Source organism: Pavona decussata, unplaced genomic scaffold (assembly GCF_977016875.1).
Source record: "Pavona decussata unplaced genomic scaffold, jaPavDecu1.1 SCAFFOLD_37, whole genome shotgun sequence".
NCBI classification, from domain to species: domain Eukaryota; kingdom Metazoa; phylum Cnidaria; class Anthozoa; order Scleractinia; family Agariciidae; genus Pavona; species Pavona decussata.
Genome location: NW_028145459.1, coordinates 415,769 through 440,032, shown reverse-complemented (window position 1 = coordinate 440,032; position 24,264 = coordinate 415,769). Strand labels below are relative to the sequence as shown.

Here is a 24,264-nt window from a genome sequence, read left to right as displayed (position 1 = left end):
CGGAAAAAAGGCTTCTTTCCCCGAGGGCAAATGTTGTGATAAATATCTCCAAAGCCGCTTTGTTTTAGAAAAAATGTTCCTCGGTTGGCTTCGCTAAATCATGCGACCTGTAGCAAACTACGCTATCGATAAACAACACACCTCTCCTTTAGCCAGCGAACGCAGACGTATTTCCGTAAGCGCGGCACGGTAACCTTTGACATCTTGGCGTTGTCGATATGCAAATTCGGTGCACGATAAACTGAAATCAATTCTGAACTAGAACTACGCATTTTACGCTAGCTCTTCAACAACGTTTCTGTTTCGATTTTCTTTATACACAACTTTGTTTTTTCTTGGCAGAAAAAGCCTTTGCAACCGCAAAGAAGTTCGATTCAATAGCGGTTTGCAAAGCACGATACATGTACATGTATGCAAATTCGAACTGCAGTGAAATTGAAAAACATTGTAAGTGTCAGGGTTATTATTTCAAAAAACTGTTTAATAGATACAGGCACAGAACTTGACTTTAATAAGGCTGGGATTTTTTTATGTAGGAATTGTATGTGCGGGAAAGTTTCAATTGCAAATTGATATGTCGGCGAGCTCGCTAAAACGAAACCTTCGAAGTGACGGAAGAAATAAATCATCTCTTACACTGTGCACGAATCGAAACCTTTGAACGGAATGAAGACAAAATTGTTTCGAATCACATAAGCTCTGATAATGCGAACTTACTTGTCGACGGAATCAACCACCGTTGGCACAGGCCGTTTTAAAAACGGCACACAGTGTAAATAAAAGCAACACAAGACAAGTGCGCGAGAAATTCAGTCATAAGTTCTTCTCGCGAAAAACTCGGTAATATTCCAAAATTTCCGCTTCAGTGATTCTCGCGAGAGGAGACTCTCGTATCGCGAGACGAGGCTCTCGTCTCTCGATACGAGATTCTCGTCTCGCGATACAAGATTCTCGTCTCGCGAGAAACGAGACGAGACTGGTAACTTATTTTTGAGCGGTACTGTAGCTACCTAGCTATTTAATACGGCGATTCAGGTAGCTATAGTTCAGTTACGCGTTATCGAACTGAACAAATCCGTCTTTAATTAAGGTCTTTCAGTGCCAGACATCCCAACCTAAAATGAGATTTAAAAGCAAAAAAGCCCTAGAGCAAAAAAGCAGATGACAAGTATGGTGTCTAATTATCGACACTGGTTGTTTGAAAGGTTGTGAAACTACAGTACCGCCTGAATCCATATGTACATCAGCCGCGGTTTTCACGAGGTGGACGCAAGAGCAGTGCACGCGTTTTGCCCTTGCGTCCACCTCAAGAGGAACGAACGAAGCACAAGTCGAAACCGAGACGAAACCTAGGGAATCACGCGTTCTTCAATGGCCGCGTCTTCGTGCTCTTAATTGCCTTTGTTTGCTCTTTGTTTGTGTTTCATTGTTAGTTATCAGGTCGCATTTACCCAAGAGATTTTCACGGAAACCACAGCCACCTCTCACGATCTCATCGATGCATCGCTCACGGCTTGAGCTACTGTCACTCGAGACTAAAGCATACGTCAATACGAAGGACTTTGAAGTTAAAATTCGACTTTTTTAATTATAACTTATTATCTATCGCTAGTAAATCTGCTATCAAAGTATCCGTGGAGAACTCTAAATTTTTCAAACAAATTGATCGAAAATGGCAAATGAAGCGTTGTCACTGTTGTCACGCTTCGATTAATTTCGTTCGCAATTTGCTTGCGTAATGTTTTCGTTTGTTTTCCAAAAATATTTTTCTTCTTTTGCATAACGAATGAAACTTTTTTTTGTTTGCCGAGCGTCAAATAGCGTTTGTGCAGTATTCAAGCGTACTAATTTCCTTTATCGTCAGCAAAACTACAAACGAACAGCTGCGACGGCACGGCCTGCCGCAATTGAAAAGGTTTAATGCGAATGATTTGCATATTTTCGATTTTCATGTGTCGGAATTTCCGAGCAAAAACGTCCGTTTATTCATGCTAGAAAAAAATACACACAGAAATATTTTTTTCGGCCGCTTAGATAAGTAAATACACAAAAGCATGGATTAGAAGCAAATTACAACATTGCTTGCACCGTGAAAAAGCCTACAAGATGACGCTTACTTTTCGAAACTGACATAAAGCGCAACGCATTAACGTAAATAATAAACCATTGATAATTTTTTTTTGAAAGAGAGGAAGGACATTTCTTTATCTAAAGGTAATGAATTCCTTTAAATTTTGATTTAGCTTGAAACAATTCGAGAAGAACTTGAGGAAGTCACCATTAAATTATATTACGGGTAACGCATGTCACGCGAGTAATGTAACATTCATCAGAGGAAGCAAATCGCGCGCTCGATCTGTTTCCCGGATCTGTTTACGGAAATCCGCTTGAATTTAAACGGCTGGAGAAAATGCATGGACGGCTTGTGTACGTTGAATTACCCGATGGTGAAAATCCACGCACCTAAAGCAGTCCAAGATTAGTCTCCTACGCGACGATTCCAAAGACCGGCTGCATTTCAAGGCTGCGTTTCATGTTTCATGCGGTTTACTTGAGAAAAAAATCTATTCAACGGAAAACAATAAACTCACAATAGGCTATAAGATGCTATTGTGTTTGGGCCTCGTCCTTTTGACCGCGGGAAATATTCAACCTAGGTTTCGTCTCGTGAACCGCGCGGTTTCGTCTCGTGGACCGCGCGGGCCTTCACACGTTCTGCCCTTGCGGTTCACGCGTGCCAATGTGCATATGGATTCAGGCGGTACTGTATTCTTATCAGAAATGCATTTTGGTCAAATTGTTGTTCATTTTCCCGCTCATGATAAATGAATCATCGAGCATACAGGGTATGAGAATTGATCTTTTACCGAGGGTTAAAAAAAAAAGAAAAAAATGTTTATTATTTGCCCTCGGTAAAGGATCAATCTTTGTCCTGAGAAGACTTCACGCTGCCACGTTATTTTTGTCAACCGAAGTCGCATGGAGTAAAGTGAACATGAAATTTAATTTACTACGGATTTACTCATAGTTCCTTGAATGCGAAAACTATAAATAGTTTTCATCGCTTTCTTTACCCTCACTTCTTCCAAATCAACAATCAGACTATCAAATCCTCGAATTGTTGTTAATATTTAGCAAGAGTCCGCAGCATCAAAAAAGCTGCTGCTCTTATTAAATTGGCGCGAAAACATGACGCGCTCTTCAGTTTGTAATTTATTTCCCACGTAAATCGTATTTCGCATAATTATGCCATTCCGCACGCCATTCCACATACCAGTCCGCAAACTCTTTCCGCCTTTTACCCTAACCGGGCAGCGAGAACCTCGCAAAATGTCGCTTGTGTTATATAACATGTTGAATGCCTACAACAAGGCCTTAAAAATCGTCGATGGTATCAAGCAGAAATTTGAAAATAACGGACCTCTCTGTATCAAAATATTATCGAAAGATTCAACAAAACCGCCTCAAAAATTAAAACCGAACCTTGGGCTTCAAACGGACTTTATAAGACCAGGACAATGGCGACAACACGGTAAATGATCTTTTCCGATGTTTATTTGCTGTTAACAAATAGTTTAAGTGATGATTTGAACCAGAATTCTGTAACGTCTGTAATTTTCATCGCAAACGTGCTCGAATATTTACTGCGAGTGATCGCTTTGAACAAACACGGAGTGTCTTCAAATTTTACATCCGTGTTTGCACGCACGCTAAAAAACTGAAAAGTTTTTTGCCTCTAATAGCAAATGTATTGTTTATTTCAATAAATTTTTTTGTTGGAAAAGCTTTTTGTTGAATTTTGAGTCTTTGTGAATCCAGAAGCAACAGATGGGTAATCAAGGACAATTTGCATAAGCGGGTTGAAATTTGATATGCCAAAAGTCTTCATCAGCATGCTGTGAATTTTAGCAATTTTTGCGTTCAAGTGTGTTTTTCGGCAAATGATTAAAAGGTAACCATATTATTTATGGAAGGCGGAATGGTGCAAAATTCAAGGAATCAAAATCGCTTCCAACATCAACAACCAATCTGCAGTTCAACATTTTCTTTCTAGATCAACAATAAAATCCGTCCAACTTCAACGGCAAATACAATAACCAACAACGAAAGTAAGTCAACACCAACAACAATTCCTCTCGTCTTCAACAACGAATCACCTTCAAAACCAACATCGAACAGAGTCTCAACTTCAACAACACAAAATTTGTTCAGCAATTTGGGGACGAGCGACTGGCTATGGTCGGGGGAGGTTGGGACCGAAAAAATCCATCGCTGGGAAATAGAAGATGGCGGCCGGCGGAGCTCGGATGGGACTTGTTTTTTATAGATTTGGAACAGCTAGTCTTAGATTATGAGCAATTGAAAGCGTCAAACTTTACTAGAAACTATTCCTTAGACGAAACTCTTCTGGAAAGGTTTGAAAATGCTGTCCAAGCTTTACGAAACGTGCTTCCTCATGTCCATCATTCACATTCAGTTGCTGCTATATTGTCAGAAATTGCACACAATCTCCAGCTAATGTACTGGGACTATATTCGTCATGGTGATTTTCCTTGTCGCTCGAGATGCTCTCAAGTAGCAGTTTTATCATTTAATTTACCAGAAAGTGTTAAAACCGGGCATCCAGGAAGACCCAAGTTTGATATACATACATGAGGAAACTCTAATTGAGCTGAGGTCACTGGGTTTTAACTGGAATGAAATTGCTCGAATGTTATTGGTATCACGCTGGACAATTCAGCGCAGAGTGGCTGAGTTTGGACTAGAGCATTTGTCAAAATTTGACGAAATTAGTGATGATGAGGTGGACCAAAAAGTTAGGAACTTTATGCAAGAACATGGTACTGGTTGCTTTGTTGGATCATCCATGATTCGTGGATATTTTCGCTCTCAGGGAATCAGAATCCAGCGAGATCGCATTCATAAGAGTCTAGCAAGAATTGATCCAAGAAATGCAAGAATTCGATGGGCCATTACCATCTCTCGACGTGCATACTGTGTGCCTGGCCCAAACAGCTTGTGGCACCTAGATGGCCATCATTCTCTGGTATCTAGGGGATTTGTTATACATGGAGCTATTGATGGCTATTCACGTTTAATCACTTATCTTCACTGCTCAAGCAATAATCGCAGTGAGACAGTGAAAGAATTGTTCGTAGATGCCATCCAGTCATTTGGCGTTCCGTGAAGGGTCCGGACAGATCAAGGTGGGGAAAATGTTGGTGTCTGGCAAGAAATGGAACAAAGAAGAGGCCCAAACAGGGGAAGCTACTTGGCAGGCACATCAACCCACAACCAGAGAATCGAACGGCTCTGGCGGGATGTCTTTCGTTGTGTGGCCCACATTTTTTACTACACATTCCAGGTAATGGAAGAGAATGGTTTATTGAATATGGATAACCCAATTCATAAATCTGCTCTGCATTATGTGTTTCTACCCCGTATAAACAGAGCTATTACAAGTTTTAAAACAGCATGGAATAACCATCCTCTTAGAACTGAGCACAACTGGAGCCCACAGAGAATCTGGTCCAATGGTATGGTTGATATCAGAAACCGTACTTTGACTGCGGTAGCAGAAATCGCTGAGGCGGAGCCAGCTGTTGATGATTTAGAGTGGTATGGATTTGATCCAGCTGCACCTACACCAGTGGATGAAGAATTACCCACAGTGGAAGTTGATGATGCCACTCTACTTTCAGATCGTATCTTAGACCAGCTATGTACTATGGTTAATCCACTACAAGAATCAAATCGTTATGGAATTGATACTGTATATACACACATTGCCTTACTACTCTTCAAGGTCTAGTTGCTAATGAGTAAAGTACACAGAGAAAGGCTGAACATTTGGGGGTCAGAAATTCCAATATGGGCCCTTCCAAGCAAAAGGGACCTTTCACTGTATGTAAACTTTCAGCAATATTATTTATCAAAATTTTGCATGACATCCTGGAGATTTGTTCATCTGAATAATCAAATTTTGTGAAGGACTTTTACACTATTTGGTCGGAATAATGAATTTCTGTAATTAGGTCCGTTCTCAATTGGCAGGGTTTATATTTAGTCTTAGGTACATGACCAAACAAAGCTTATCCTGTGGTTGACCACTACAGTAAAAACCTGCCAACAAGAATCTAGAATTTTAGCCTAGAAAGGTTCTTATAGTATTGGTTTTTACAGCGAAATGAGGGATCAAAATCAACAATTTTAGCCTAAAAAGGTTCTGATATCTAGGTTGTTATCTGCGGGTTTTAATGTCTTTTTGGCAATATACAGTACAGTACTAGTACAGGACCTCCTCCCCTTCTCTCAGAGATGTTGGTCACTGGGGTTGTATCTTGGCAATCTGTGTACAACAGCCCCCCTCTCATTTGCCCCTCCTCGCCCATACTGCCTTCATTGTGCTTGGATTCAGAGAATAATGGACCATAGAAAGGAAGCTACTAATTGAACAGTGCATGTTGGTAAATTTCTCACATGTTTATTACCTACTTGTTACAGCTGTTCATGGACTACAGACCAACTGTAAACAGATTGCTTTGGGTTTCCAAAGCATTGTAGGCATGCTAACAGAATTTGAACAAATGCATACATGTAATGCTTGAATATGAAAATATTATTTTACTTAACTCTCTGGATTGGAGTGCAGGTATCAGAACCATGAAACTCTACTAAATCAAAATAGCACTATTTCTATTCTGTGCTTTTGTTGGCTGTAAATATTTAAGAGTATTTCATGTGTCAAATGTCTGCACTCTAGTTTCTAATGCTTTCCTGAGTGTTCTGTTGTGTTTACAAATACGCTTTAACTAAAATCACATTGTTTGTTTTATACTAAACAGTTGTGTTCAAATCAACATGAAAATTGTACAAGAGGTTCCGCAATATGCCCACAAACTCTGATTCCCACTTAAGTTTTTCTTGGACCCCTGAATTCTAAAATAGCTAAGAATTCCTGAATATCTAAAGTTGGATTTTAACATCCTGAATCTTGTCTCACCAGAAGCTTATATGTTGTAAAGTGGAGTAGGAATTAAGTAAAATCCCACATTTTACATTCCTTAAACCTATTGTGTATCCTCCAAGAACTTACAATTTCCATAATGTCAATTTAGCAAATGTATCTTCGAATGTATCTTATTCTGTTTCTTAGTTTAAAATTTCAACCTTTGTCTTGTAAAATAAATGTTGTTCTGATTTTAATTTCAACTATTGAATTACAGGGGAAGGTCCCCATGGTTGCACTCCAAAATGATTGGGAGGTGCAAATTTGTGGTAAATAAATTATAATCCCCCAAACTCCCCCAGGCTTGAAGGAAAACCTGAAAAATCTAGTCACCAAAAGATTTAGATGAAAAAAATATCACAATCAAAATTGGATCTGCAAAAAGTCAATGATAGATTAAGGGGGAAACAAAGATGACCCAAGTGAAAGATATTAAATGTTCCTTGTGCAAAAGAGAATTCAAGTGGAAAGCGGCAGGGGTATTTTTACTGTAGAACTTTCCCCCGGACTTTTGTGTAGCCTATATGTTTGAGTGGTCATTGAGTCATCGGTGATTGCAAACAGTGCGATGCAAATAAATCAGAAAACTATAGTTATTTTAATAAATGCCTCTTTTCTTACACAATGCCCCTGTCAAATATCTATTTCTTTACGTATTGAAGCACTCGTTTACTGCCAATTCTCCATTGTTTTCAATAAAAAAACAAATTTCCTTGTAAAATAAAACTACTCCAGAGAATTCACAGCAAAAATTTCCTACCCCACACCCTTAAAAAACATGGCAGATTCCAAATCCCCCAATGTATCACACCTCCTGAGGTTTCAAACCTGGTGTACCCCTTTCGGGGGAAGGTCCAAATGTGAATGCTGAAAAGAACTTTACTTGGGGATTCTTGCATATACTGCAGTCATTCTATTTAAAGCGTAAAGAATGATTAGCAAAAGTTCAACAGGCATTACGCAGAATACATCCTCAAGAGCATTTTTTTTAAAATGAGGAAATGCCAGCAGATTACTAAATGTTCAAAGCTACATTACGAGTTAAGTACACAGAACATGTCAACTGCTGTATTACATGCAATGAATGGGGAACACAAAAATACTTGTGAAGCAGGAAAATGACTGAAGTTGACAATAGTACTGGTAGTAGCCAAGGGAATCCATACTGTTGAGCAGGGATATAGCCAACCAAATAAACTGTGTTACATGTAATATAGCAGCAACTGAATGTGAATGATGGACATGAGGAAGCACGTTTCGTAAAGCTTGGACAGCATTTTCAAACCTTTCCAGAAGAGTTTCGTCTAAGGAATAGTTTCTAGTAAAGTTTGACGCTTTCAATTGCTCATAATCTAAGACTAGCTGTTCCAAATCTATAAAACACAAGTCCCATCCGAGCCCTGCCGGCCGCCATCTTCTATTTCCCAGCGATGGATTTTTTCGGTCCCAACCTCCCCCGACCATAGCCAGTCGCTCGTCCCCAAATTGTTGAACGAATTTTGTGTTGTTGAAGTTGAGACTCTGTTCGATGTTGGTTTTGAAGGTGATTCGTTGTTGAAGACGAGAGGAATTGTTGTTGGTGTTGACTTACTTTCGTTGTTGGTTATTGTATTTGCCGTTGAAGTTGGACGGATTTTATTGTTGATCTAGAAAGAAAATGTTGAACTGCAGATTGGTTGTTGATGTTGGAAGCGATTTTGATTCCTTGAATTTTGCACCATTCCGCCTTCCATAATTATTTTACGTCAGAAAACATTTGTTTAATCATTCCAGTTTAACATGCAGTTAATTTTGGAAGCCAACAATATTTATTCATCTACTGCGCATTTTAGTGAGTTAAACCGCTCTAGGTAAAAGTTAATCTATGCGAAACCTATGGAAACACGATAGGAGTCAAAGGGTTAAGCTTCTCAAAGCCGAAAATGTTACATACTTTGGCAAACGCGTGGTCTAGTGAACTCTCCCCATCTTCCGCCATTTTTGTTTTTCTCGCGGACATCGAGATCCCCATGTAAAGCCCACACGTGTTAGCTCCACAAACAGAAGAGCCAAATTCTGATTGGTGAAGAACTATTGACGTCATGGAAATCGTTTCGGAGCTCGAGATTGCAGACGTTATTTTTCGGAGGTACAACCGGAAATACGTCTGCTGTTCACAGGCTAGCATGGCCCATGATACATTAATTATGCATGTACACATGTGCCACTGTCATACTAATCCTCTTTCAAAAACGGCAAGTGTGAATAGTTTTAGTCATAAAATGTATACATAATTAATACATGGAGCTGTGCGGAAATGTTGCTTGAATAACTATAGATATTTAAAGGAGAAGGCCCGGGGGGGGGGGTACTTCCTTATAAGAGGCTAATGGGGATGTGCCGCTGGATGGGGTCGCATTTTCATGACTGGATTGACTAGAATGGGGTTGAATTTTCAATAGAGTTACTAGAATGGGGTTGCACATTTTCGGATTTTTGGGGTAAGAAAATTTTATTAAGTAGGGATTCAAAATGGTCTCGGTTAAAAAGTTCAAAAAGTTGTTTATTAAATGTAACAATCACCTCGCATTACATTCCGTTCTTGAAACCACAACTTCAATATTAACCAGTTACACAATAGCACAAGACCACTGGTCCAGAACGAAGTAGATGCATAAATAGAAAGTGACTTAGTTGGGATCGCGAAAATTACATTTTCCCAAAAGTGACTAAGATGGGGTTTATAACTGGCCACAAAATAGACTATAATGGGACAGGGGCTCTGAGAGGCCAGCGGCACATACCCAGCAAAACTGAACCCAAGTACCCCCCCCCCCCCCCCCCGGGGGGGGAGAAGGTCACTCCAGAAATCATGCTTTTTTTCATCATTAAACTCATCATCAACAGATGAGTGTGGGGAAGGTGCGTGAATTAGCTCTGTAACATCCTGTTGTGATTCTTTAGGATTTTAGCTTCAAGGAAATGAGAAAGATCCGAATGTTTGAGGCACCACAAAGTATGCCCACTGCTCGCTCTTGTTTGCTTGCTGTGTCATCCAAGTATGGACTGACATTTGTGGGATGCCCTACAGGTAATATAAATTATGCACAATTTACAACCATGTTTAACTTTTGCTACAGTGTTTATTTCTTTAATACATTATTGATGACCACTATTTTTAAAAAGTGGCAGATAAAACTTTTCTACCAAAAATTGATGAGCAGTCTGAGAGAATGCGCAATCTGAGAGGATTGTTTTAACTTGAGACAAGATTGTTTCATTTTTCCAAATCACTATCATTTATTAACTTCTCACTTTGTTGTTGAAATAATTATTGAGACTTAAGCTTTAGCACTAAAGAAATATGTCCCATTTAAACCCAGTGATATGACCTTACTTACCACAAGTCTCCCATACAGCTTAATACATGTAGAACACCCATCCCTTGGGTAGCACTCTGATTTTTTCTCCAAGTTTATTTTGACCTGAGAACACTTCTTCATTGTTTCATTTAAATTAAAGCTGCTAAATATTACACTTTCATGTAGTACACATAATGTACATGTATCATAATGATATTGAACACTGTGGAAATGCTTCACACCATAATTCAGAACCTGACCAGTTTCTACATTTACCTTCCAAATGTGATTATCACGTTGTTTGTTGCCTTGAATACTAACTTTATTGAAGAAAAACATTGTACATGTACAATGAAAAAAGAACTGTCTTGCACTCAAACTGGTAGACATGACATTGATGTAATGCAAGCTGACATTGTTTAGTATTTTTATCAGCCTTTCTCAAGACTAAACTTGTGATTTTTTAATAAGCATTATTGAGCTTCTAAAGTTTGGTTGCTGGGTCTCTGTGACATTAAAGAGTCTATAATCCAGTTGTTCAGCTTCTTCTCTTTTTTTGTTCGGTGGTTCAGTGTTCATTCTTACTTTACCTAATTACTTAAATTATTTATTTTCAGGCTTAAAGGTTATTAAAACTGAAAAAATTGAAGAAATTCACGAGTCTGATGAAGGCAGCATGCAGAATGTTGGTATGTTACATGACTGTGGTAATTTTTTGTTTTTCATTGATTTACACTGAGATCCTGGTATTAATGGATGTGACTTTTGATTTGTTTGTGGAGGACACAAACAAAAACGTCCAAAACCTTTGGCCTGCCATACATGTTCTTCAAAGCCAAACTCCACTCATCTGAGATTCGGGTAATAGTTAAAGATCAATATCACTTTATGGTTATCTCTTTCCCTTACTTATTACACAGTGTTTTAAACCATTGCAGGGCAAAAAACTTCCGCTCGTCCGCCGGTCCAAGACGAGTACTCTCGTATCTCGGATGAGTGGATTTCCAAAAGCACTTGTCCCACGGAACAAGTAGAGTTTGCCTAAAAAAAGATGTTCTTTTCTACTGAGGTCTGAGTTTGGACTTTGTAAACTAGCTTGAGTTTCGCGAAGTTTGGTTTCTTTTCACGGCAACTTACCCGTTTTCGCTACTGTTTTCTGAGTATATCTGGTTCTGTTGTTTCAATGAAGACTGGATCCACATACCATATATGGAAATGATGACCTCGTTTGAGACAAGGCTTCATTAACACTTGAACGAGGCGATTACTGTTGTGGCAAGTTTTGTGATCATTAAAGAAGTAATAAAACCTTTTAAGAGCCGCCCTCTGCAAATATCGACTATCGTCATTTGGACGAGAAAAAATGAAATCCCTCAAACTTTCTCAGAAGAATGGTCTTTGTAAGTGATTCACATAAATATAACTTTCAGCTCAGTTCGATTTGTATTTTAGCTGTAGTGCAACCATCTTGGTTTTACCGCTCTGAGAGGGCTTTCAGCGGCCATTTTAGGCCACACTTTTAAGAATTTGCCTTACAAAGAAAGCGTTACAAATCCGAACAAAATCTCATTATTCGAGACAAGCAAATGTTTGTTGTTGTGTTGAGAAGCTTTTTTGGGAATTTGATCGAAATCTGATTTTTTTACAAAATTTTTAATTGATTCCCTATTGAACTACTCTTCAAATGCCAAAAAAATGGCCGAGTTTAAAGGAAAATATCGCTAAAGATACATTAGTTGGCATCCTAAAACAGCATCCCGGTTAAAGAGCAATGTCTGGTCTGTAAGAATATGCAATAAAATTTTTGGGCAGTTAAAAAGAGAAAATTATAAAAGAAGAAGTTTTAACTGTACTTTTGTCAACAAACACCGCCTTCGTAATTAGCATAACAACGTGAAAATAACGATTTACTAAGAAAATAATGATAAATTTAACTTACCTTCTGCAATATCCAGAACTGGATATTTCAAAATGTATCAAATTATAGTTTCAGTCGGATACAGCCGCATTTTCGATGATTTGTTGTGCGAAATCACTGTAATACACCGCAGCCGTTAAACTGAGTTGAATTCTTCAAAGTCCGTCAGGACAACCATCAGCCAAAAAAATTGCCTTCGCCCCATAAGCTGCCGTGTGCAAGGTGTCAAATATTTCTTTGTTATCCTTAATGACCAAAAATTCTTTCAGCAATTATTTAAATCCTGCTTTGAACTGGGGATTCTCGTCAAGAAATCTTTTATGTTCCATTGACCTTCCGCCGTGATTAAACAATGAGATTGCGTTACAGAAACGCGCCCACATCCAGACGGGTTGGGGTGGGGGTGGGGAGGAAACGAAAATGGAACAGGTCCTAAATAAAAAAAAAAGAGCCATTTACGATTACTGTCAAAGCTATTTGATGCATTTTGGGTACTAAATAGGAAACTGCTGTGCCAGAATAATGTGGAATATGATAAGCCCTTGTGCTTTATATTTTTGGTTGGGGCGTGGGAGGGGGGTTGGCAAGTAGGTTGTCTTCAGTTGCATCAAAGAGACCTGAAGACGTAATGATAATGATGATGATGATGATGATGATGACTATCAATGATGATAATAAGGGATAACTCCCTTTTCCCCTTTAAAGTTGGACAATCAGTCCCACTCAGTATCGTTGCATCACAATTCAACACATGTGCCCCTACGTTATAGCGCTCATGCATTCGAAAATGTTGCCCGCGCGATAATTTCCAAAAAGTGAAATTTTTTGTTTATACTTTGATTAAAAAATTATTACAGGACCTTAATGCACACGTGTACGTCCCCAGCTTCAATATCCATTTAATACACTATCACTTAATAAAAAAAAATTAAATTAATGCATTAGTACAAATTGTATACACTGTATGGGCGTCAATCAAATTCGCACTTTCCCACGGTCTCCTAGCACGTGATTAATATATGCCTCAGACCAAATTTCATAAGGAAAAAATTCGATAAGGAAGAATTTGTGAGATTCAAATATGTGTTTTTCAAAAGCATTAGTTTAGAGAGTACGATCTAATGGGACAGTTTGCTTCTTACCAAGTTACACGCTTTTCACTTCGCAAATGCTTCTATTTTTAGCGTCTTCGTGTGAAAAGGTGTAATTAAATGAAGTGTCATTGCAGGTGATATTTTGTGATCCGAAATGGCATGGAAACCAGGTTGTGAATATCGTGGGGGAGTTCAAAAAAAATGTATTCGCTTCAAATAAATGAATACTTATGATTTGTACTTTGGTGTTTCTTAAGAGAAAACTGCTAATAAAAATAAATATCAAAATACTCATACTACATATCGCTAGGAGTAATTGTGCCTCGGTTTTTAAAAATGCATCCCAAACGTGCAGTGCTTTTAAATGGACGCTCACGTCCCCTCGGCAGTCACTCAGTAGGACACTGCACATTTTTATCGTTTTGGGTACTGGATCCGCAGGTACCTCGATCCAACATACAACGAGAAGCCACAGGTGGCCATGACCAGGAATTCTCCATGGACCAATTAAAAGTGCGGCTACTAAGCCATTCGCTTTACGCGTATCACCAAAAGAATGTACGTATTAAAACTGGAAACAATACATTTTGATTGACACATGATATTTCTATGGTTCTCTTTTGCGACCCCAACGACTTAAAATATTAAACACGAAATAAAATGAAAAGTAGTCACACCTATGAAATTTAATTTGATGTAGTCATTATATTCTTGATTTTCACATGACGTCATAAAAAACTGAAATTCATAACTAAACACAATTTTGGGTTTTTATCTTCATCACATATAAGAAAATCTAAATTTCCATCGGCTTGTTTGTTTTCAGTAGGATAGCATTCTTTGTTTTGAAAATAGAGCAGTTTGAATTTTAGATTTTTGCGCAGTGCGTGACAGAAGGATTGCAGCTCTAAACATGTCATGTAGATGAAAACATCGATTCACCTCGTGTTTTTTTTAGGTCTGATCAGCTAACATGTAATAGAAGCGTTAAAGTGCCCCTAACCCTTCAATTTGTTTTCTTTTAGTAGATTTCCATATCTTTCAAGAACTCATTTTCGAAAAAGTTTTTGAGAAATATTGAATCCTTTTCTTCTTACGAGCGCTAGAAGTGAAGGCAGTCTTGTCGATATTTTCACCTATCGTTCGCATTAGTCCCCCACTTGGCCAAATATGGAGCGTGACGTAAGAAAAGGACATCGTGCAAAAATATCCGAAGATTCGCGGTAATGCTTCAATTGTAAACAGAGAAAATGGTTAAAAAATGTGTGGTTTTTGGATGCAGCAACTCTCGAAATGTAGAGAAAGGAATCAGCATGCATAAGATTCCTTCTGAATCCTTCTGGTGTCCTTTTCTTACGTCACAGCTAAGAAAGTGTCAAATATCGGACGCTTCTCATTGGCTCGTTCCTAATGAGCCCACGAGACAAAAATTTGTCCAGCGGGGCTTAAAGTGCGCAAAAATTTAAAAATTTTAGTAACTTTTAGCGCTCGTAAAATAAAAAGGATTCAATATTTCTAAAAAAAATTTTCGAAAATGAGTTCTTCACAGATATGGAAATCTACCAAAAAGAAAACAAATTGAAGGGTTAGGGGCACTTTAATGTCAATGTGTGAAAGTTCAGCAGAGAGAAGAAAGGCTTTGAAATAGCCAAGGTAAACTCCAGATGTTTTTGCTGGTTTCCGGCCGCCATGTTGGTGCCCATCAGACGGGGCACCAACATGGCGTCCCATACTAAACTCTGTAATTTTCCGTGGTACATTTTCTAGAATAACTGGATTAGGAGATATCGCCCAGCCCTGTGGGTTTCACACATTGTTTATGTATCACTCTTCTACAACATATCAATTTCTTGACTTTATCTATTGAATGGTGGAGGATTTCATTTTTTTACTTGCATGACGATGTGTGAGGTGAAAACCACCTATAAATCTTCTTAACCATCAGCTTCACGTTTCCGCAGGGCAATTTGATCACAGTGAGAGAGAGAAAAAAAACATGAAACGAATTATCGACGAAAGTTCCAGAAGTCCATTTTTCCCCCTAGATCTACCACAAAATATTTGAACTCGTTGGAAAAGGTACCCATCTAAATGAGAGACCATGACGTTACAGAGGGTACTTCCTACTACGCCAGAAACCAGAAAAAAAAATTATAACCTACACAAATTTCTCAACAATCCCCAAAGTCACTTGTTATGTTCCATTATTCCAATACAGGTGATTAATTTATAGCCCCAAAAGGCGAAGAATGGCTAACGCTCTTGCAGCATCTTACAAGCTAAGGTCTGTAACATTTTTATTTCCTCCCCACCTCCACCCCAATCCGGATGTGCGCGCGTTTCTGTAACGTAATCTCATTGTTTAATCATGGCGAAAGGTCAACAGAACATAAAAAATTTCTTGACAAGAATCATCGACCAACGTCATGTATGAAAACTAAACATAAGAGCAACGACCAACTGATGCTGTAAATTAGTGTTTTACTTGCCAGCCCCCCCCCCCCCCCCCCACACACACACACTCCCGCCTCCCAGCTCCCTCACACGCTCCAGCCAAAGAAATAAAGCACAAGGGCTTATCATATTCTACATTATTCTGGGACAGCAGTTTCCTATTTAATTTAGTATCCGAAATGCATAATTATATAGCTTTGACAGTAATCTTGAATGGCCCTTTTTTTATGTAGGACCTGTTCCATTTTTGTTTCCTCCCCACCCCACCCCAACCTGTCTGGATGTGCGCGCGTTTATGTAACGCAATCGCATTGTTTAATCACGGCGGAAGGTCAGCGGAACATAAACGATTTCTTGACAAGAATCTCCAGTTCAAAGCAGGATTTAAATGGCTGCTGAAAGAATTTCTGGTCATTAAGGATAACAAAGAAATATTTGACACCTTGCACACGGCAGCTTATGGGGCGGAAGGCAATTTTTTCGGCCGATGGTTGTCCTGACGGACTTTGAAGAATTCAACTCAGTTTAACGGCTGCGGTGTATTACAGTGATTTCGCACAACAAATCATCGAAAATGCGGCTGTATCCGACTGAAACTATAATTTGATACATTTTGAAATATCCAGTTCTGGATATTGCAGAAGGTAAGTTAAATTTATCATTATTTTCTTAGTAAATTGTTATTTTCATGTTGTTATGCTAATTACGAAGGCGGTGTTTGTTGACAAAAGTACAGTTAAAACTTCTTCTTTTATAATTTTCTCTTTTTAACTGCCCAAAAATTTTATTGCATATTCTTACAGACAAGACATTGCTCTTTAACCGGGATGCTGTTTTAGGATGCCAACTAATGTATCTTTAGCGATATTTTCCTTTAAACTCGGCCATTTTTTTGGCACTTGAAGAGTAGTTCAATAGGGAAGAAATTAAAAATTTTGTAAAAAAATCAGATTTCGATCAAATTCCCAAAAAAGCTTCTCAACACAACAACAAACATTTGCTTGTCTCAAATAATGAGATTTTGTTCGGATTTGTAACGCTTTCTTTGTAAGGCAAATTCTTAAAAGTGTGGCCTAAAATGGCCGCTGAAAGCCCTCTCAGAGCGGTAAAACCAAGATGGTCGCACTACAGCTAAAATACGAATCGAACTGAGCTGAAAGTTATATTTATGTGAATCACTTAATATATAGACCATTCTTCTGAGAAAGTTTGAGGGATTTCATTTTTTCTCGTCCAAACGAGGATAGTCGATATTTACAGAGGGGGGCTCTTAATATCTTTGCTGTCAGTCTAATAGTGTAATTTAAACGACGTGACACGCTCTAAGCCATTAAGATATATAAAAGGCACTGATGCTTTGAAAATGTCACATGACCGACCTAAAAAACGCGCGAAATAAAATCAGATCACATGCTACGTTTTCACTGTCAGTGTACAAGATGTCGGCTAATCTGCTTGACCTATGGAAAATTAGTAGTAAAAGAAAACCTGACTCCAGCAAAAAGGAACATCCTAAGAGTGAGAAAGTGAAAAAATATGAAGAAGGTCAAATTCGAAAATTCCAACCAACGTGGAATAAAGAATTTCCCTGGGTTAAATTTGACGCGGAGAAGAATGAAATGTTCTGCATTGTGTGCCATAAGTATCCAACAGTACCCGATAAAGCGAGCCGGCTTTATGTCGGCATCAATGGGTCGTCCGCCACTGGTTTTCGCTGTGATTCTCTTGTGAGTCACGAGAAGAGCCATTCTCATTACTTTTGTTTTCAATGAGCTAAAAATGAAGAAAACCCAGAGCAGGTGCCGCTACAGCGAATAAGCCGTAAAATCGATGAGGGGTCAAAGGAGAAACTGGAGAAACTTTTTAACTCAGAACTTCTCCTCAACATAATCCTTCGGGAGTTTCATCCATGGCGGAGATGTGAATGAGAGTGGTTCAACACATCAGTAACACGGCCACAAAACGCATGCGGCCGCGTGGAGTTACTGCATTTTTTTTATGATATTTTGTTATTCACTTTAATAATTTTTTCGGACTAGTGAATTTAACTTTCGGACAACCAGAATCTGAACGTTGCTCGTCCAATGGACAAGTGGAATAATAAAAAGTTTTTTGCCCTGCATTGACAGTAAATTTTTGTGTTTCCTACTTTATAATGTGCCTTTCATCACTTGGGTGTTTGTTTCCATTCCCCTTCTACTGCAGCTTTGATTTCATAAACAGAAACTAAAACTTGCCAAATTCAGCTTGTTGTACAGTACAAAGTTCTCCCACCCCTAATTAAGCACCCTACCTCAGTCTGGCTCAAATAATGTTTACTTGGTGTTATCATGAAAACTGAAATAAAATATAAGAACCATTAGGCCTCACCAAAGAAAAGAAAACAGAAATGTACTGCATGTAATAATATTCTGATCACATTTTCACAAAGTTTTTCTTACAGTACCACTCAAAAGTAAGTTGACAGTACCTCATGTCTTGATCCTTGTGTCTAGAGACTCTCCATTCTCAAAACTTTGAGGATTGAGTCTCGAGTTGAGTTTCAAGACTTTTGGGGTGAGTCTTTTGACTGATCTCTTGAGAAATAAATTGGAAAAAAGGACCGCTCTCGAAAGTGTTGTACATACTGTTCAGGTCATTACAGATTACAGAGTGTCACAGATTGTATAATCAGAACTTTTTCTTTTTTGTCTGGTCCAGTTTCACACTGTCCATCATCCATCATAGAGATTGGACATTCTGTTCAGTTTGTTGGTCTCAGTGGTGACGATCTTACACTCTCTGTCTGCTATGAGAATGGAAATAACACTGTGATGGCACTCTTTGATGTGCCAACCCTTGGAAACACTGTAAGTTAATGTGGAATTTACCTGTAAGTCCAAAATGATACAGTGTACAATACAGCTACCTGTAGTAGTCGTCCTTTTACCTCAAAAGGGGTTTTTTGAGCGATTTTGAAGGAGTTTGAGTTCGCCGTTGACTGTTCCATATATAAGAAGGAGAAGGGAGGAATTAAAGTTTTGAAAGGGTTCCAGCGCCGGAGCGATTTTCCCCCAAAAAAACGCATCGCTCCGCTTTCAAACTTCACAGCATAAAGGTCAAAAGATTCATGATTCTTCTCATCCCGCTGATTGCCCCTTTCTGATTGGACGATTGTCTAACAATCATCCAATCAGAAAGGGGCAATCAGCAGGACGGTTTGTGGCTGGCACGTAAGGATCTTGCTAAGCATTCCAGTCGCTCGAATACTGTGCGATTTTGATTTTCTTCCAGGACTAGCTCCGGGCCGTTTGGATGGATTTTCGATTGGAAGGTACGAGAAGAATCATGAATCTTTTTAAAGTTTGAAAGCGGAGCGATGCATTTTTTGGGGGGGAAAAATCGCTCCGGCACTGGAACCCTTTCAAAACTTTGATTCCTCCCTTCTCCTTCTTATATATGGAACAGTCAACGGCGAACTCAAACTCCTTCAAAATCGCTCAAAAAACCGCTTTTGAGGTAAAAGGACGACTATATACCACAGATAAGGTAATTGAACATTTATTTATCATTGATTTATATACATAGTTAGCGATATATCGCCATAGTGAAGCAAACGGTAAATCCAGTGCATTTACTAATGATAACAATCGGCTACACAGACGCATTGTGTGGGCCCCCTATGGATATACAAGGTTGCTTCTTAGAGAAATCCTTTTCATAAGTTAAAATAAAATAATAATAATAATAATAATAATAATAATAATAATAATAATTAATAATAATAATAATAATAATTAATGATACAATCCCACTGATTAGAAACATTTATGTTTTTCATTTTCGTAGAATTCCTCAAATGCCAAGTTTGGTGAAGTTACTCTTGGTGCAGGTAACTGTTCTTGGATTCAACAGAAAATTTACAACTAAATTAATGTTTCTGTCGATTAATAATTATGCAACTTATGCATATAAACTAACATATTACTGTAGCGCTTGCAATCAAGCTATATTTAGGAGGTTTGTAGCATTCAGTCAGTGCATCAACATTGATTCAATTAACAGCCTTTAAAAATGTTGTTTTTATTCAACATAAATTACTATTTAAAAGAAGTAAAGCTGAAGTGCCATAAAGATGCAAACTACAGGCCACCTAGAACTATTTTATTAAGCCACTCTACTTTTCATTTTTGCAGGAGTTAGAGTATTAAACCTAGCATGGAATCCTGGTTTTCCAAGTATCTTTGCTGTTTGTCTCAGTTCTGGAACTGTGTCGACAATGGAGTTGACAGACACAGAAGTAAAAACACTTGCAACTCTGCCTGCAGACATCAAAGCCAGTGCAAGTAAGAAAATGCCGAAGAATACATTTTCTTGTTATTATTAAAAACTTCCAAGCCAGTGCAAGTAAGAAAATGACAAAACTTGTAACTATATTGATTACAAGTATACACTGTAGATAATTATACCATATTCATTTAGTCATTATCTTTTTTAAACATTATCTAATGGAGGAAAAATAAAGAACCACTTGTCTAATAAGCTTGTATAAAATAGTCCCCTTCATGTATTACCTAATTATTATTATGTTTGGTGCAATTACTGTAAGTGTATTGACATATATTAGCTAAGTAACCAGGAAAACGCTTTCACTGTGAAGAAATTATTTTGTATAAAGGGGGTGGAAATTTTCCCTGGCTATCGATTCAAAGTGAAAAATTACTATAAAATAACGATCTTTGTATGGAGTGGGGGTTTTGGTATTTTTTTTCTTCATATTGCAGTACAAAGACAAAATACTATGATTATAAAAATTATAGATATACATGTATATACTGTCAGTAACACTGACAGCACAAAAAAAAAAGTCAGAAGTATACTGTATTATTATTGTATAATCACCATATACAGTGTACACTGTAATTATATCATGCAAACCAAACATCTGTTCATTCATTCAGTTTTTAATTTACATGTAGACCAGAAATTTTGTTACTTTCATGTAATGTAAGGATATGAAGTTACCATAACTTGTAAGTTGTACATGTAATTTCATCTTTTGGCATTGTTCCTTAGTTTGTTGGAGTCCTAAAGGCAAACAACTAGTAGTTGGTCATAAGGATGGTAGATTAACACAGTATTCCCAGGTATGTATTAATGATGTTCTATGCTATGTTGAACAATTTTCTTTTCTAATTCACACAAGTGTAAAAATTTTATATAATAAATAATATTCTTAGTTACTATATGTACACTCTTTCAAAATAGAACATGGTCTTAATATTCTTAGATCAATACTTTGCTAATCCTTTTGAAAAGGGGTTTTGTTTAGATCTCAAGAAAGAGATAGTTCTGTATCCTGCCAGGTATAATAATAGTGCACTTTTTTTTTCTAGGTTCTCCAAGTAAAGAAGGAAATAAAATGCCCCGAATTGTTCACTGATGATCCACACCTAGGTAGTAAAATACCGTAATTAAATAATGTATGATCAGCAGGGTCACATACATTCTACAGAATTGTACATTATGCTGCAACACTTTTCACTACAATTGTGGCCGGGGGATGGGGAGGGGTGTCTGTGTGTGTTGAGGCGGGGGAGGGGGAGGGGTGGGAGTTGCATGGTGTTGCACATGTGACCAGTATTGTATGCAATGCTGGATGCAAGTTTCTTTCTCTCTGAACTTTGAGTCAGCTGCCTCAATACTTGACTTCCACATACTCTGTGACATACAGTGTACATGTATTAATACATACACACTCAGTATATTTATATTTATACCAGGGTGATCCAGTCAGAGTCAAAACTGACTCTGTTATCAAAAGGAACCCAGGAAAACTAAACTATTGCAATAATTATTACAAAAATAAAATATTACAAATTAGTACAAATACAGTATATAAAAATAACTAACTAAATAAATAAACATGTATTTTTAATCTGGTATACTGTATATAGTAAAACTTTGTGCTCCGTGACAAACATTCTTAACCTTGTATAAATTTCACACTTTCTTTTGCATTTTAATATTATCTAGTGACGGATGTGTTGTGGATTTCAACAACGTTGTTTGCAGCCATTTACTCCAGTTTTGAAGAGGGAGACTGCCCCAAATTTCTACTTATCTCCACTTCAGTAAGTCCACTACCATCCTGCAGTGTATCTACATCATTTGAAACACTACTTTTACTGTTGCTCATACATTGTAATCAGAGGGTGATGCAACTTACATACTATTTTGAACTGTAAACTATACAATGTTTTTCAGTATCTGATCATTATGCATTACATGTATGTACGTGTAGTTCAGGGGAGTACAGACTTCAAGTGAACATGTGTACATGTCTGTTAGCTTTTTTCACACTTCTTTTTATTCTCAAATTTTAGCACCCTTTTTGTATATATTTCCGTTTATGCACTACATTTTTCATTCATTAAAGCCTATAGACTGATAATCTTTTTAACGAGAGAACGTTTTTCAATCCAATATGTCTTATCCTGGTGACAGCTCTATTTTTACTTGTTTTAGAATCATTGTTTTGTGCCAGCTTATGTGCTATATATATTGAAACAAAGTCAGTCTCATGTATCAACACTTTGTGGCTGTATTTTTATCTTGTAGGAAAATTCAGTAACTATAACTAACTTTGATGACATTTATTATGCAATGAGTGATGGTCGAGAGCCAGCATTTTACCCAAGAAGTATCAGTGCATGGTGAGTTATGTCTTAAACTATAACGTACTGCAGAAGCACTTTTTAGGATAGAGTTTATGCAATTAAGTTTTCTTTGTTGCCATTGTTTTAACTAATGACTGTTTAATCAAGAAACTTGAAAACTCTTGTTGTGAAATAAACTTTAGATTTACTATTTACATGTATATAAAATTTAGTACATGTACCTTGGATAAAATGCAAAGAATAAACACTAAAATAAAACAGTTGCTGTTGAGCAGTGTTTGCTTTTGGTGTTGTTTAATAGTAAATAAATAATAAATGAATATTATGCTGTAAAAGGTACAATCATGTACCTTAGAGAAAGTTACTGATCGGTACATCACTAAAAGACAAAAAGACTTTTCTAATGATCTGTCACTTTCTTAAATTCCTTTGCGTTAAACTTACAAATAGATGCTTTTTTTTTCAATTAATTTCATTAAAAGTGTTAGGTTGCCTTTGATAAATTGTTTGGTTGTTTCTTTAGCATCCTTCAGCTGTTGCTTACTATCATGTTATGTTTAATTAGGAGCTTGGTTGTGTCAGCTTGTTCCAATGGACTTGAAGCTGCTGTGGTGGGAAAATATGGAGGAGATCAGGTAGGTTGGTTTTTATTCCTGATCAACATTTTGTAAATTGCAAACTTTCCAGCCTCCTTCCATTCTGACTGTCAAATACATGTTTAATATTTGTTTCATTTATATATACCCTTAACTAGCTGCTAACATAAATTAACAGGTCACTTCATAAATATGTATATTTTAGATCTATATTTACATGTAACATGCACTCTGAATGTTACATGTAAATGTTTTAGCACATGTACATGTATTTGCATGATTTAGGAGTTGGAAAAATCCAGTTTTATTGGTAAACATAGTGTAGCAGAACCCATAATTGCGTGTATGTACCTGCCATGGGCATTGTTCAACTCACTAATAAATTAATACATGTACTAGAAACATTGGCTTAGTACTATTCTCTTTGATACGTACATCATGATGAGTACATTGTACCCTCATTTTCTTAACATGATTGTGAGTTTGAGGGAATAATGTTCTCCATTATTTTCAAATTTGTTGACCTCTCTTTTTGCAGTTTTACATTCATTGATTTAAAGTTGCAAATATTATTTGTTGCTGATCTGCAAATCATTGATTGTGTTTGAACAGGCTGCAACTTCCTGGGAAAAATGGAGCTTTGAGGAGGATGGCCGGCCTACAATGCCTTTGACCAGTAACAATGACGAGTCATTTCCCATGGGATTGGCTATTGACTTTAGCTCAACCAGGGAATTTGTTAAGGGAGAGGAACGGCTTCCACCTGCGCCAATAATGTTGATTCTATCTACAGATGGTGTCTTATGTCCATTTCACATGGTAAACCAAACTCCAAACACAAATCATTACATAGTGAAATGCCATGAACCTCTACCACCTGCAGGACAAAGGAAAACTATTTTGTCAAAAATGGTGGGCAGTGTGCCTCAAGGAACAGGTGGTAAGCAGAATGGCTTGTTATTCAGGGGCATTGTGTATTTCAATCAAAACTGTCATTTGGACATGTGTAATAATTACACTTTATAATTATTATAAAGTAACTTGACTGTCAATTAGTTGTTACAGTATGTAGAGGATCTCAGTACTGCCTTTTTTGTTCATTTGAACATGGACCAATCAAAGTGAAAAGTGAAAACAGTATTTCACTACTTACACTGTACATGTTCATGTATAAGGCATTAATTTTTTTTTAT

General features: G+C 37.5%; 1 protein-coding gene and 1 pseudogene across 3 annotated transcripts in view; both read left to right on the top strand.

Moving 5' to 3' along the window:
- The window catches only part of LOC146483876 (uncharacterized), a 47,795-nt gene that overhangs the window by 2,248 nt on the left and 21,283 nt on the right, over positions 1–24,264 (top strand). For all 3 annotated transcript variants that reach the window (XM_085105181.1, XM_085105179.1, XM_085105180.1), the window contains 11 exons: positions 9,953–10,079; positions 10,968–11,039; positions 18,517–18,665; positions 19,645–19,687; positions 19,992–20,141; positions 20,872–20,942; positions 21,192–21,252; positions 21,832–21,929; positions 22,417–22,511; positions 23,041–23,110; positions 23,684–24,011. In XM_085105181.1, coding sequence (XP_084961307.1) covers positions 9,953–10,079; positions 10,968–11,039; positions 18,517–18,665; positions 19,645–19,687; positions 19,992–20,141; positions 20,872–20,942; positions 21,192–21,252; positions 21,832–21,929; positions 22,417–22,511; positions 23,041–23,110; positions 23,684–24,011 — 1,264 coding nt within the window. The remainder of the gene's footprint in view (positions 1–9,952; positions 10,080–10,967; positions 11,040–18,516; positions 18,666–19,644; positions 19,688–19,991; positions 20,142–20,871; positions 20,943–21,191; positions 21,253–21,831; positions 21,930–22,416; positions 22,512–23,040; positions 23,111–23,683; positions 24,012–24,264) is intronic.
- On the top strand, positions 3,970–5,812 carry LOC146483877 (uncharacterized; annotated as a pseudogene).